The 13139-nt window shown below is 38.2% G+C and overlaps 1 protein-coding gene across 1 annotated transcript in view; it reads right to left on the reverse strand.

Annotated features, from left to right (window-relative positions):
- LOC118772602 (activin receptor type-2B-like) overlaps positions 1-12815 on the reverse strand; it is a 53106-nt gene extending 40291 nt beyond the window's left edge. Inside the window, exon 1 of the mRNA XM_036521089.1 lies at positions 12395-12815. Coding sequence (XP_036376982.1) covers positions 12395-12446 — 52 coding nt within the window. The 5' untranslated portion in view covers positions 12447-12815. The remainder of the gene's footprint in view (positions 1-12394) is intronic.
- Between the last annotated feature and the right edge of the window lie 324 nt (positions 12816-13139).

Here is a 13139-nt window from a genome sequence, read left to right on the forward strand (position 1 = left end):
TGCCACAAACAAGTTATAGTCAACTGTTACAACCCACAACCATCTTAACAGTTAAGGGCTGAATTTTGACAGAATTTTGAATTTTGAACACATAAGAACAACCAGACTAAAATTAGTGCTTTAACAACATTACCACAAATGCTTGCAAATTTAATAAGCATATCTCCAATCTGAATAGAGTATTTCCAATCTGAATCACTTAATGCTCAGTGTATCCAGTCCGGTATCTGTCTGTGTATGAGGACTTTGGTGCTGCATACAATGCACAAAACGCTAATGCAGGTCATGATAAAGCCTGCAGAGTCTAACTGTTCATGAACCTCCTGCTGCAGCCTTCCCCAGACAATCTCCATTGCCAAAGATAAACAAAGACAACAGGGTGTCTCACACACTCAGCTGAGGGGGAACGTGCCACGTCTGCGCTCCACGACAATGTAGTCACACTTAAGAGAACATTAGCGTGCGGTAAACAAAAGTGGTCAAATATTCCAGCTGTCCAAACACCTTCCTTAAGCAGGTGTTGAAGTTTGCATTTGTTGCATTCGGTATTATCAGAATGCGCTAATGCAAAGTTAGCCAGCGTGGTCTGCAGTGTAGCCTTTCTCACCTGGACAGTTAGAAGGCAGGATGAAGGGCAGCATCAAGCAACTGCGAAAGAATTTTGAGAACTGGAAAAATCTTCATTTCAAGATGGATTCACTGACACACTTTTAAAAGTAATCAACAAAGAAATAAAATTAAAAGTAGGAAAAAAGAAATCCCCTCTCAGAACAGCTAAAAATGTAAGGTAGAAAATATGTCAAATTATGTAATAAGCCCTATAATGCTCTAACAGACACTGCCCGTGGCTGAATGAGAACCTGGGATGAGTTTATGCTGAAATGTAATTCATTTTCTGTCTTGTTATTAGAAACACTGGCAGAAGATCTCTCTTTAACACTTAATCTCACCTAGTATAGAGCTGCACCTCACCCTGCCTTGCCAGAACCTAGCAGTGCCCACTAAAGACTCGCTTCACTTCCCAATGCAGTAGTTGGGTTGTAATAGGTTACAAAAAATTTGAGTAAAAGCCAATATATACTACCACAGACAAATAATCAGGAGAAAACATGTGCTCATGGAAAATCTCAGGTTTTGTTTTGCAAACAATACATTAGCTAGCTATGCAGTTGGTTAATGTGAACAGTAGTAGTGTGCAATGTAAGGTTTTAATCTTCAAGTGGTGTAATCTACTGCAAATATGCAGCCACTTGTAATTCCTGTGCTAGAGGTAAAGTAAGCATCACATTCCTACATTGTGAGCGAAGAAACATTTGACAAAAACTAAACAAATTTTAAGCAAAATTTTGCCATGCAATCTCTGCTTTCATTCAAACTGCGATCAAAGACTCCTGAAACATTTCTTCATTCCCAGCAGCTGTAGCTGTCTGAGGCAATTCAGGTTTTTTCTGCATGACAATGACAGATCTGACAGCACTTGATAAGGACTGGTAAGTCCAATGCTGATAGTCAACCTATGACATAAAGACACGTGCACTGGCTGTTGGTCAAACTTCTCAAAGGTCATAAACCAAAACTTTGAGGTCTTTAAAAAATGAAGAAAAAAAATCAGAGAGCTCACACATGTGTAGGAGTATTTTTTAACACTCTCAATGTACTGGTGATCTTCTCCTACTACAACATAAAATGCTGTCTTTGTATTAGGAATTAGAATATTGAACAATTACAATTTTCCCTCACTTACTTAACTTTTTTTGGTTTTCTCTTGCACAGTCTACACAATATTTCCTGATAAAGAATCGGACTGTGAGCGGTTAGTTAAACATTAATAATAAGTCCAGAGTGACTCGTACCCAAGCGGTCACTCATCAGGGCAACACCATGCAGAGTTCTTTCTCTGATATCCTGACTCTCTCATTCAGAACTTGCTAGGCGTAATCCTACTGTCAATAACAACAAAACTCCACCATCTTTCCTTGCATACAAACAAGCTGACAAACCACCACTGTCAATCACAGAAAGTTCATTTTCACACAACATTACATGGACACTGACAAGAAAAAAAAGGATATCAAACACATTTTTATCAAAGACTGAAACTGTCAAAATGGTCCACACACAGGGATTGGTGTACGAGTGTGTGTGTGTATACATATAAAATATATTTTCCTAATTTTGTTTGTTATAAAAATAGTATTAATACAGGACTGAACAACAAAATCTGAAATATTAAATACTTGGTCTCTGTACTGATATGCTGTCAAATTCTGAAGCTTTGTAGTCTGATCAACTGTGAAGAGTTTAGAATGTACATACACAGTAATGATCACAATGTTAATGTTACACACACCATTACCTTCAGTCTATGGTTGTTTACTTGAGTGTCAAATCAATCCACAGATGAAACTGAATTCCTGAACAGCATTTTGGATAATCAATGGTGCACTACCAGGTAAACTATCTGCCATTTTACTAGTACATCATGATATGGTGGAAGACAGTAATCAATGGTTACTCCTGACAGCAGAAGGAAATGTGAGCGATTTCTCTTAATAAATCTCTTAAAATATTTAGAAATGAATAAAATGAAATAAGAGGGATACATTTTCTGTTCTTCATCACAAATTTGTGACACAGGATTCTATATTAATGCACCCAGTCTGATCTCTGATATAAAAAAATGAAAATGTTTATAAGAAAATAAAATGCCTTCATTTCTTTTTTCCCTCCATGTGAATCTATACAGCTGCAACAAATTTGGGTATGCATCATAGAATCAATCACAGATTGAAATTCATGTTTCACTACATCCCTGATTGCAAAATCAATTATGTGCATTGTATTTTGCATAGTAAATCATATGGCATCATTCAACATGGAATAAATGGGAAAACACCCAAAGGAAACTGCTGACCCTGCCGATTTCACTTTGCTCTATGAAATATCCGAGGAATCTCCTACGCCTCCTTCCCTGTTTGGCATGACAGCCTTCTTAATAATGGGTCACCGTTCCCTTCGGAAAGTTAGAGGGGAAGCTTGTGTAACTTTAATCAGTGGAAAGCACACACCAAGCAGGACAACTGGCATAATTTCACAGCTGCTCTTCATTTCTTGCTCCTGCGTGTTCTGCGTCAACCTCACAGTGTTGCATAGCCTTCCTAGAATTGGATTCAGTCAAGACAATGCTTACATTATTCAGGAGTCTCCTTCAAAACAAGCATTTAAAATACATTTGCTCCAAGTGTGAGCTCAGTGCATATCCACTCTGAAAGAAAATACTTCTCTTAATTCCATGTGATGCCAGGAAGGGACCGGAAAATCCTGATAATGAAATGCTGCACAGCCCTCATGTGCTTATGTGCTGGTTCTGGTACAGATTTCCGTCAGAGGAAAGCCTTTTGCTCAGTACTGTACGGGAAAGTACAGGCAGGCTGCAACTGTTAACTCTGCAAATAATCACAGAGGCTGTGTAAAATCTGATATGCAGCGCTGTTCAAGATTGCAGCACTTGAACAGTCACAAAGTTCACCTCGGTTATACAATTGCCTAGTGGCACTCTTAGAGCCACATTTAGCACTGAATGGCATCCCTGCCAGGAATCTGACCAAGAAAGTCAGGGCATCCAGTATTGAGGTATCATAAAGAGGCCTTTCACATATGGCATTCAAATTCCAGCCTACCACATTCTGCTACATCACTTAGGTGCAAACAAGGGCTTGCGAAATTCCTTTGCAATCCATTTGCTGTCCTCCTTGTATCTGACACAGTTTATGTGTTTCCTTGTACCGTTCATATTAATAATGTAATGTAAAAACAATTAGAAAACTAAATGCAAAGTACAATACCATAACATAGTATAACAACAAAGATTCTACCTTTTTTCTCGTTTCATATTTGAGCCGTAAAGCATCAGTATTGGGAAAACTCAATCCTTGAGAGTGAAGGGTCGAATTGGGAGTGAACCTTGATGGATAATCTCAAATGTAATGGCTCCAGCTGTGAGCAGTGTTGATTACCCTACTTACTACCCAGGTATTTGCAAGAGAATCCCTTTGCCAAATGCACCTTTTTTGGATAGGACTAGAATTGCACAAGTGTCACACTGAGAACAAATTCTAATGATTATATATGAAAGGCCTCCCACAAAATGGTCAAGTACATTACAAAGCCAAGTCTTGAATGAATTGCCTTTTTTGAAATATTAATGGTCATACGGAGTTATAAGGTTAAACAATGTTTATATTTCATAAATTTTTAGGAATTATACCCACCCAGTTAGCTTGGTAGGTAGCAAGCCAGCTAAAAAAATGAAAATTGATTAACCAAGTAGCTAACTAAAAAGGCAGTCTACCAGTTTCCCTTACCTTTTTCTTTACAAATTTTAAAAATACCTTTTTTTTTCAAGGAGAAGAAAGAAAACAAAGTGTAGCAAAAATAGAATCTAGCCTGAAGTTTCATTTGATGTCAAGTGCACATACACCACTTTAAGACACGCAGATTGCCATTTACACCACAGGCAATCCATCTTATCAACTTAAAACCTCCTCTAAGGTAGTACCAAAGTTAGCACAAAAAGGTAGCATGTGATCACAGCTTGGTTTTAGCGAAAAGGGGTTGTAAGTGGTTGGTCAAAGGGGCTGCTGGACAAATGCTTAAATTCAGAGCTATGAAGAAATTTATTTAGCCAGTTATATTTAATTTAGCAGCTGGTGTAATAAAATATACAATTCAAAAAAAAATCAGGTAAAAGATTGTGATTAAAATTAGTGTATATGAAATTGTGTTAAATTTACAGATTTAGAATCTGTGCAGAATGTCAACAGGGTAAGAGTTTAGGTACATGCAGTGTCTCCCTCTGTAGAACTCAAATTATTGATTCTAAATAAGAGTTTAGAGATTACATATAAGATTTTGAATGGTTGACATGCCAAACCCAAGGTGATTGCCATAACCATGGGTAACACTTTTACCTTTTATGTCATGTTCAGCTTTAGCATTACATCTGAATCATTTGTGGATTTTCTCTTAAGTACAGTACACAGTGTGACTTTATTAACTTCTTAAGTGATTCTACTTTAAGTGTATCTTTTGGTGGAATCAGGACCACACAAGTTGTGCAATCAGGGAATTGTAGTGCTTGTCTGTCAGTACGGTGGCTTCTTAGCTGGCTTTGTTTTCGCTGTCCATGTGCTCTTGTTTACTGTTTTCCCCTGTGTTCCAGCCCTGCCCTGTTCTCCACCCTGTCTCCGCCCACCTGTGCCTCATCACCCGCCTACCTGCACACCTGCATCACATTCCCTCATCAGACTCGCCCTATATATTCCCTGTTTGTTGAGTGCTCTTTGCTAGTTTGTCTCAGTTCATCTGTTGCGCTACAAGCTGCTTGCCCTGTTTTGTCTGCCTGTTCTTGTTGATTTTTGCCTGTTTCTCTGACCTCGTTGTTTGGATCTGTTTTTGGTTTTGCTCTCTGTGATTTCCCTGGTTTTTTGACTTTGCCTGTTCAGACCTTGTTTTCGGATTTCGATTTGGATTCATTAAACTCGCCTTGTTCATCGTGCCTTCCTGTCTGCGCCTGAGTCCCTGCCTGAGCTTGAGCTCCCTGACATTGTCACTGCCCCAGGATGTGGCTGCTATTTCCAAGCCATATGGTACTGCAAATAGTGGATCAAACTCTAGTTCCTGTCAGCATCTCACAGATTCGCTGTATTTATGGGCTTGTTCTTCTTAAATGCTGCATATAAACATACATTTGCATGTGAGAATTCAAAGAACAAACTGTTCTTCAAAAACTGATATATTTTTGTAGATATGGGTTAATACAGTTGTCTTTTTATAGGTTTTGGGCCTGCTAAGACATCCTTTAAGACACCATAGTCTATTTTGTTTTGATATACAAATTCAAAATCAAATATTGAATTATGAAAATTTAAAAATTAACATCTTTGATTCAGTTAAAATCTTAGTATTGTATTCTACAGACTGTACAGAATAAGCAACACTTTTAGAATAGGACCGCTTCCACAGATATTGCCAATATGATGGGGGGGTGAGGGGGTCCACTTAATATTTTCTTAAGTGGACTACAACATCACGGAGCACAGACATGGCATGTTTCTCCTCGTGTGTCGAAGACACCCTCTTGTGTTTGTTACCTTTGGCAATGGTGCTTATCCAGGTGAGGTTGAAACAGAGGAAATGAGGTTCATGAACAATTCTAGTTTAATTTACTAGATTATTTAATAAATAGTATATAGCACATTCTCCCTGTCAATGTTAAAAGGTCTGCATTTTCTCAAGACTTGGCTCCCACATACACTATATGGACAAAAGTATTTGGACGCCTGACTTATACAATGTAATGACATTGTATTCAAATAAATATACTTTAATATGGAGATGGTCCCCCTTTTGCAGCTATAACAGCTTCCACTCTTCTTGGAAGGCTTTCCACAAGATTTTGGAGTGTTTCTGTGGCAATTTGTGCCCATTCATTCTGTAGAGCATTTATGAGGTCACGCACTGATGTTGGACGAGAAGGCCTGGCTCGCAATCTCCGTTCCAGTTCATCCCAAAGGTGCTGGATGGGGTAGAGGTCAGGGCTCTGTGTTTGCCAGTCAAGTTCTTCCACACCAAACTCATCAAACCATGTCTTTATAGTCCTTGCTTTGTGCACTGGGGCACAGTCATGTTGGAATAGAAAAGGGCCTTCCCCAAACTGTTGCCACAAAGTTGGAAACATAGCATTGTCCAAAATGTCTTGGTATGCTGAAGCATTAAGATTGCCTTTCACTGGAGATAGCCCAAACCCTGAAAAACAGGTGTGGCCAAATACTTTTGTCCATATAGTGTATCATAAGAACATGGCCAGTATTGTAAATGGGAATGATTGGTCCAGCTGGATTGACTAAGCTCACCTTTATCTGCGATGCACTCTGCAATGTCTACTTATCAGCAATCTGATTGTTTCTTACATGAAGAATATTTCTATCATTTCTATCATCAGTAAAGAATTAGAAATAATTTACAGGAGACTGAAAATTAGTAAACATAACTACAAATGAGAGAATTGTGTATTGTATGTTACTCTGCAAATTAGTAGACATATTAGTAGTAATGGTCCAAGAAAAAAGAGCCTTTCAGAAAACCATTAGGCATGTCATTGAGTGGAGTTTATTTATTTTCAAGTGACAAGTTGTCATCATTCTGATAAGTAGCTTTTAAACCACTGCGGTTTATGTCCACAAATGTTGTAGTGGTGTATTTTAGAAAGATTTTTGATATTTACAATGACAAATGCTCACACAAATAAATAAATACACCAATGATAAATTTGTTTTCATCTGTGCGCTTACTGTAGTTGTCTAATGAAGGTGTTGGAACCATAGAAAGCTCATAGTGCAATGTTTTTTTTCCCCCCAGAAGGCATATTGTAGCTATTGAAAATGTGCAGAGGAGCTCATACTATTTAAAAACAATCATTACCTGAAAAATCTGCCCTTACATCATCTCATTGTCACACAACTCTTTCTCGCATAAAATTTTTCAGCACCTTGACTGTGCTGAACACATCATATCCGGAGCTGCCTGGGTGGAGGTCTTTTATGCTATAGATTTTTTCATTTTCATTGACAGTAGTCTCTTCGTGTTCATATGCTGGATTCTATATATTCTATGTCATTAGTGACATATACAGAAGACGTTACAGACATTAGATGTGAACAAATTCAGCTTCACTTGTTAGTAACATCAAAAAGTCACACAAAGATACCACCATGGAGTTTGATAGCAATGTTGAGTACAATGTCAAATTATCCCTTTGATTATTGAGCATATGCCAACCCCACTCCAAATATATTAAAAAAACTTGCTTCAATGTGCAATGTGCATTGTGCTACTGCCTTCTTTTCTAGATTCTGAATCATAAAAAGTCTTATTTGCTATGCAAATTAAAGCTAGTGCCATCTCAAAGTCCACACTCTGCTAAACTGGAACCCTTAGTACCCAGCTATGTTTATTCCTGCACAAAACACTCCTTATATTTGGCTTAAACTGTGCCAGTTTATCCACTAATGAGCTGGTGATAGCATAATTATAAAGCTGGAAGTGCAGAGCTACACACATTTTCATTTCAGCCCTAATTAAATAGTTGATTTTCCACGTTATCTTTCTTTCATTGATTCTGGTGACTACTCTCACTAAGGTGAAGGTGTTGGGCACAGCAGGAAATGTGAAGCTTTAAGCAAATTTGAATGTTCCTAGATCTTATATAAGTAACAAGCATCCTGAATTATTGTTATTGTGTCAGAATCAGCAGATGTGTTTGAACAAGTATCAGATGTCAGTATCAACCTAGAAAATCTCCAACCCTACCTGACACATGAGGATCTACGCTGATAATCCAGTGTATGATTTCAGCACAATGCAAAATGTACTGCTATGAATAATAATAAAAATTCCCAGCTTGCTTCAAAAGTAAATAATAATAGTAAGTAAATAATAATTTGTGGAGTCCCCTTAAAAGCTTTCTGACTCAAGCTACAGCTGAGGCTTATTCATATTTGTTTAAAAAGTTACATATCACTTTTCAAATGCCAAAACCATGTCACATTTGCATGGAAGCCATGGGACTCACCTGTTTTATTCTCAGCCCAACATTAAAGGGCTGAGACATTTCAAAATTCTGTGTTGAATCCACACTTTTGTCACATTCTTTGCCTACCATCTCTGAGCTATATCAGAAAAAAAATATACACTGTCCTTTTAAATTCCTGTTCTTGCTGGAGGCGGACCATCCCCCACCTCCCCATAGTTCCCCTCCCTCTCTCCTCTGTGAGTGAGTGTGTGTGTGTATGTGTGTGTGTGTGTGTGTGTGTGTGTGTGGGATGGGGGGGAGCATAGCTCTTAGTGAGAGCAAGATGCAAGGAAAAAATACATGTACAATTTACAGCAGGATATGGATTCTATACACTGTGTCCTTTCTCAGGGCCAGGCTGAACCGTAAGGTAAGGTATAACAGTAACAATGTTAACACACAACACCTCTCACCCCCTTCACTAAGCCATATAGACAAACCTTTACCACAAATGCACAAGTGTGCGTGTGGGCACAGACACACACACACACACACACACACACACACACACACACAAACCAGTTCAAATTCACTGTTGTTCCTGATCCAGTTGACCTATGAGGAGAGGTCTATTATAACAGCATGTCCAACCCCATCGCTCCCTCACTGACAACAGCTGCAGACTCACACCATACCATTTACGCAAGCATGGATTCGTAGGCAATGCTGATCGACAGAGAGGCAGCAGCCCCTGCCATACAGTCATAGGCAATTCAGGGACACACACACATTCTCTTGCTACACAGGACTCAATGACGGGACATCACTGATCAATTTTTTTTAATACATAAACGGCCTGTGCGGCATGATAAACATCTGCATCTGAGCGCTGACGGGAATTTAGACCCATTGTTTCTGAGCAGATCAGGATTAAGAGGCACATTCTTATCACTCCATTTTACTACCCACGCTCTTCGACTGATGAGGACAGAATGTACTCAGGTAGACCATCATACCATATATTCAGCAATTCAAAGAAGAACTTTTAAATCCCTTTGTCGCAGACACAATTGTGACCTCAATGTCCACAGTGCTGGCATGGGAAACTCATTTCTGACTTGGTTCACAGTAAAATGTGTGTCTCCTTCCTTGGACATAATGTGGACTATAGAAAAATATGTAGATACCTACAGTATGAGAAGCATTAGAACATCACCTTGAAAAAAAAAACATTAAATATAGTTATTTTTCCATAGCATCTAGCATCTAGACTTGACAAATGTACCTCCTCTAGTAGCATGCAGTTTTTATTTTCATAGGTAGATTCTGTAAGCAGTGTGGTTTGAATAAGTGTGTCTTTAAGGCTGTGATTAATTTTTTTTTTAATCTTATTCCTTCAGTCAATTTACAAGTGACTGTCATATACAGAGGACATAGTAATATGAAACTACATTAGCAGAACAGCTCATTCTTGAAAAAAACAGTCAGGTTAAATGTGTGCCAGTTTAACAGCAACATTCATTATGGATCACATAATCACCAGATGAGATGCCCGTTTTACTTTTTCTGAACAGAAACACTAATCTTTTTTTTATTCAATTGGCAAGTGAGTTATATATCAAACATGACAGCAATGTATGAACTAATGTATGTTTTTCCCAAATATTTCAACAACACTTTTTATTTCACAACCTGTGCTTTTAATTCTTTATTACAACATATCCTGAGGAGACAAAAGTACAACTGAGGTGTAAAAATTACTACCATTATTCTCCTTCTCAATGTTACCAATGTAACCACATAGAATGCATCAAACGTCACTTTTTAAAAACACTACTACAAATCCAACTAAACACAGTGCAATAACCCAAGACGTCACTGGTTTTGTCTATAACAGTTGGACACCAAAGGATAAGAGGGTTAGAAATTTGCCAAGCTGCCCCTCTAAACAATTATATTATTTACATTATTCTAAATTCTATAAAATATTTAGTTCCCCTAAATTCTCTTTCTCTCTCTATTTTTAAGAGAAACACTTAAACACATTCACAAAAATCTTTCCCGTGGTACCTTTGCATATTTAATTAAGAACCAGATCGAGAAAAACAAAGAACAGAATCTGAGAATTTCGCATGGTTTCCCTGTAAACATCAGATTTCAACCGTAAGCAACACATACACAGCATTCACCATATACACGCAGATTATATTAACTGAAGCCAGACAGACGACAAACTCCCATTTGCCTTACAGTTGTTTACAGCCGTCTTTTGGCCAAATAATACAACAATAATATACCTTTCTTCAGCATATGCATTCTGTATTTACAAAGCGCAGGGGGAAAAATACGTATAAGTAAGTACAGTAAGATATCATGGGTATATCAATGACAGTAGTCTAATCGTGCGGCTAGCTCTCTAGTTTTTTTCTGATAAGGTTTGACAATTCAGCACCTTCTACCTGGATCTGATAGAAAATAAATAAAAACGCTCAACTTGTTTCGTTTCGAAACGTTGAGAATACGCACAAAAGGGTCTATTTACACCCTCTGTCCCCAAAATACCCCTCCCCCAAAGTCGTCAAAAACAAGGAGGGAACTGCTCAACAAAGCGACCGTGCAGGACTAATTGTATGCCTTTCTTTCTTATTTATTTCCTGAAACTACAGTAATAATGATTACCAATTAATTGAGGAAACAGCCATAAAAATACACGGTTCAGCCTGGGAGAATCGAACTTTTTTTCCGCAAGGGCAACATAACATCCTAAGAAGCAGGAGGTCAAAAACATTACCTAGGTGCATATCGCAATCGTACAAATAATGGAAATGTTAAAATGCTGTTCTCCACCACGGCACAAACGTCTTTAAAATAATATGTTACGACAACTGTGTAAACTACATTATAATCAACTGTGATGATATCAACAGCAGCATCGTCCCCAACGGTATCACCATCACTGTTCCTGCGCTTCATTATGCTGGAACGAAACCTATCTGCTAAATTACTGAGTATTACTCCAGCGCACGTGGCGATCTAAAACGTGCGCAGTAATCCAAGAAATAAAAGACGTTTAAATCCCATTTGCAATATACTGTTTTTTGTTTATTTCTCCTTAGACCAATAGCCTATATGACCAAAGCGTTAAACAAATATTAATTGCCATTTAATCTGCAAGTTAAGGCTACTTGTCACCAACGTGTCTCGGTATAACCTTAAATACTTCCATGAAGCTTGCCTACTATAACGGTGGAAAAGCTGTCCACGTAAAATAAACGAATGTTCCATTCATAAAAAAAAAAAACAGTCCGTGGGTTCTACAAATGTGATTCGGCAATTCTAAAATATTCAGTATGACTGCAATTCTAACTTTACACCAATAAAGACGACAAAACCTGTGCCAATACTACAATAGTAAAAATAATGATTAGTGATATAACGACGCAGAATATAATAATAATAATAAGAAGAAGAATGATACAACTCATAGGTATGATGAGCACTGCAACATAACAGCGATGTCAAAAGTGGCACCAATGGCAGTACAACGGATACAGAGATAGATCAGCCATTAAATCATGTAATTACAATGAGTAATTATACTAGGCTATAGTTATAATTAGTACCAGTTTGACCCGATACAAATAAATTATCCAAAGAAATTTTTCAGTCAGGTATGACTGCTTCATCACAAGCGCCTCTCCTGTATTTATGAAATCAGTCTGCATTTTTTACAAGTCTGTTTAAAGCGGTTGTATTTCCATAAATATGTAATCAATGGGCTATGATCAAGCCGATGGATAAATACATACACAGGGTGCTTACCTGCACAAAAAGTTCCCCAAAGAAGTGCAAAACTCAGCCAGGAAGCAAACATATTCCTTTAATTATACAGAAACGCGCCAGATGTTCTCCTTTTGAATCGCTTTTCCTTTTCGTACATTTAAGACGATGAACGGCAACCACAACGAGCCAAGTGACCCACGGCCTCCGACGTCCACCGCACGGAGAGTTTGCGTTGCTTTTGTGTGTGTAGTCCCCCAATGCAACAAAATTGCACGGCGGAAAAAAAAAACTTTAAAATTTAGAAAAATCCATCGGGTGAAAACCAGTTCCAAATTTCTGAGTCGATAAAAGTAAAGCAACTCTTCCCTCTTACACAGACCGGTTTTCCCTCCCTGCCTGCCGTGCCCGCTAACCTTTCCCACTCTAAAACACTGACTGGCCAGAGACTGGTCTGAAATTGACATGCAAGAAACTGAACTGAGTCCAAAATGGCTTCTGAGAGGAGAGTAAGCACAGCCAGTAGGGAAACCCGGATGTTTAAATACAAAGAGAGGAATGCAATCAAAGAGGCAAGGGTAGGGGGAGTGCAGTAATGTTGGTATAGGGCTTGTGGTGGCGATATGCCCAGGCAGGTCAGGAAACGATGGAGTAATTAAAATAAATACATCGTTAGTGTAAGAATTTAAAGGTGATCATGGTTAATTTTCAGACGTTCAAAAACGTGCTATTTTAAGCATTTGTCAAAGAGATGGAAAATCCCTTGGGAAAACGTCTAAGCAGACAG

This window comes from Megalops cyprinoides, chromosome 2, assembly GCF_013368585.1.
Source record: "Megalops cyprinoides isolate fMegCyp1 chromosome 2, fMegCyp1.pri, whole genome shotgun sequence".
Lineage (NCBI taxonomy): Eukaryota > Metazoa > Chordata > Actinopteri > Elopiformes > Megalopidae > Megalops > Megalops cyprinoides.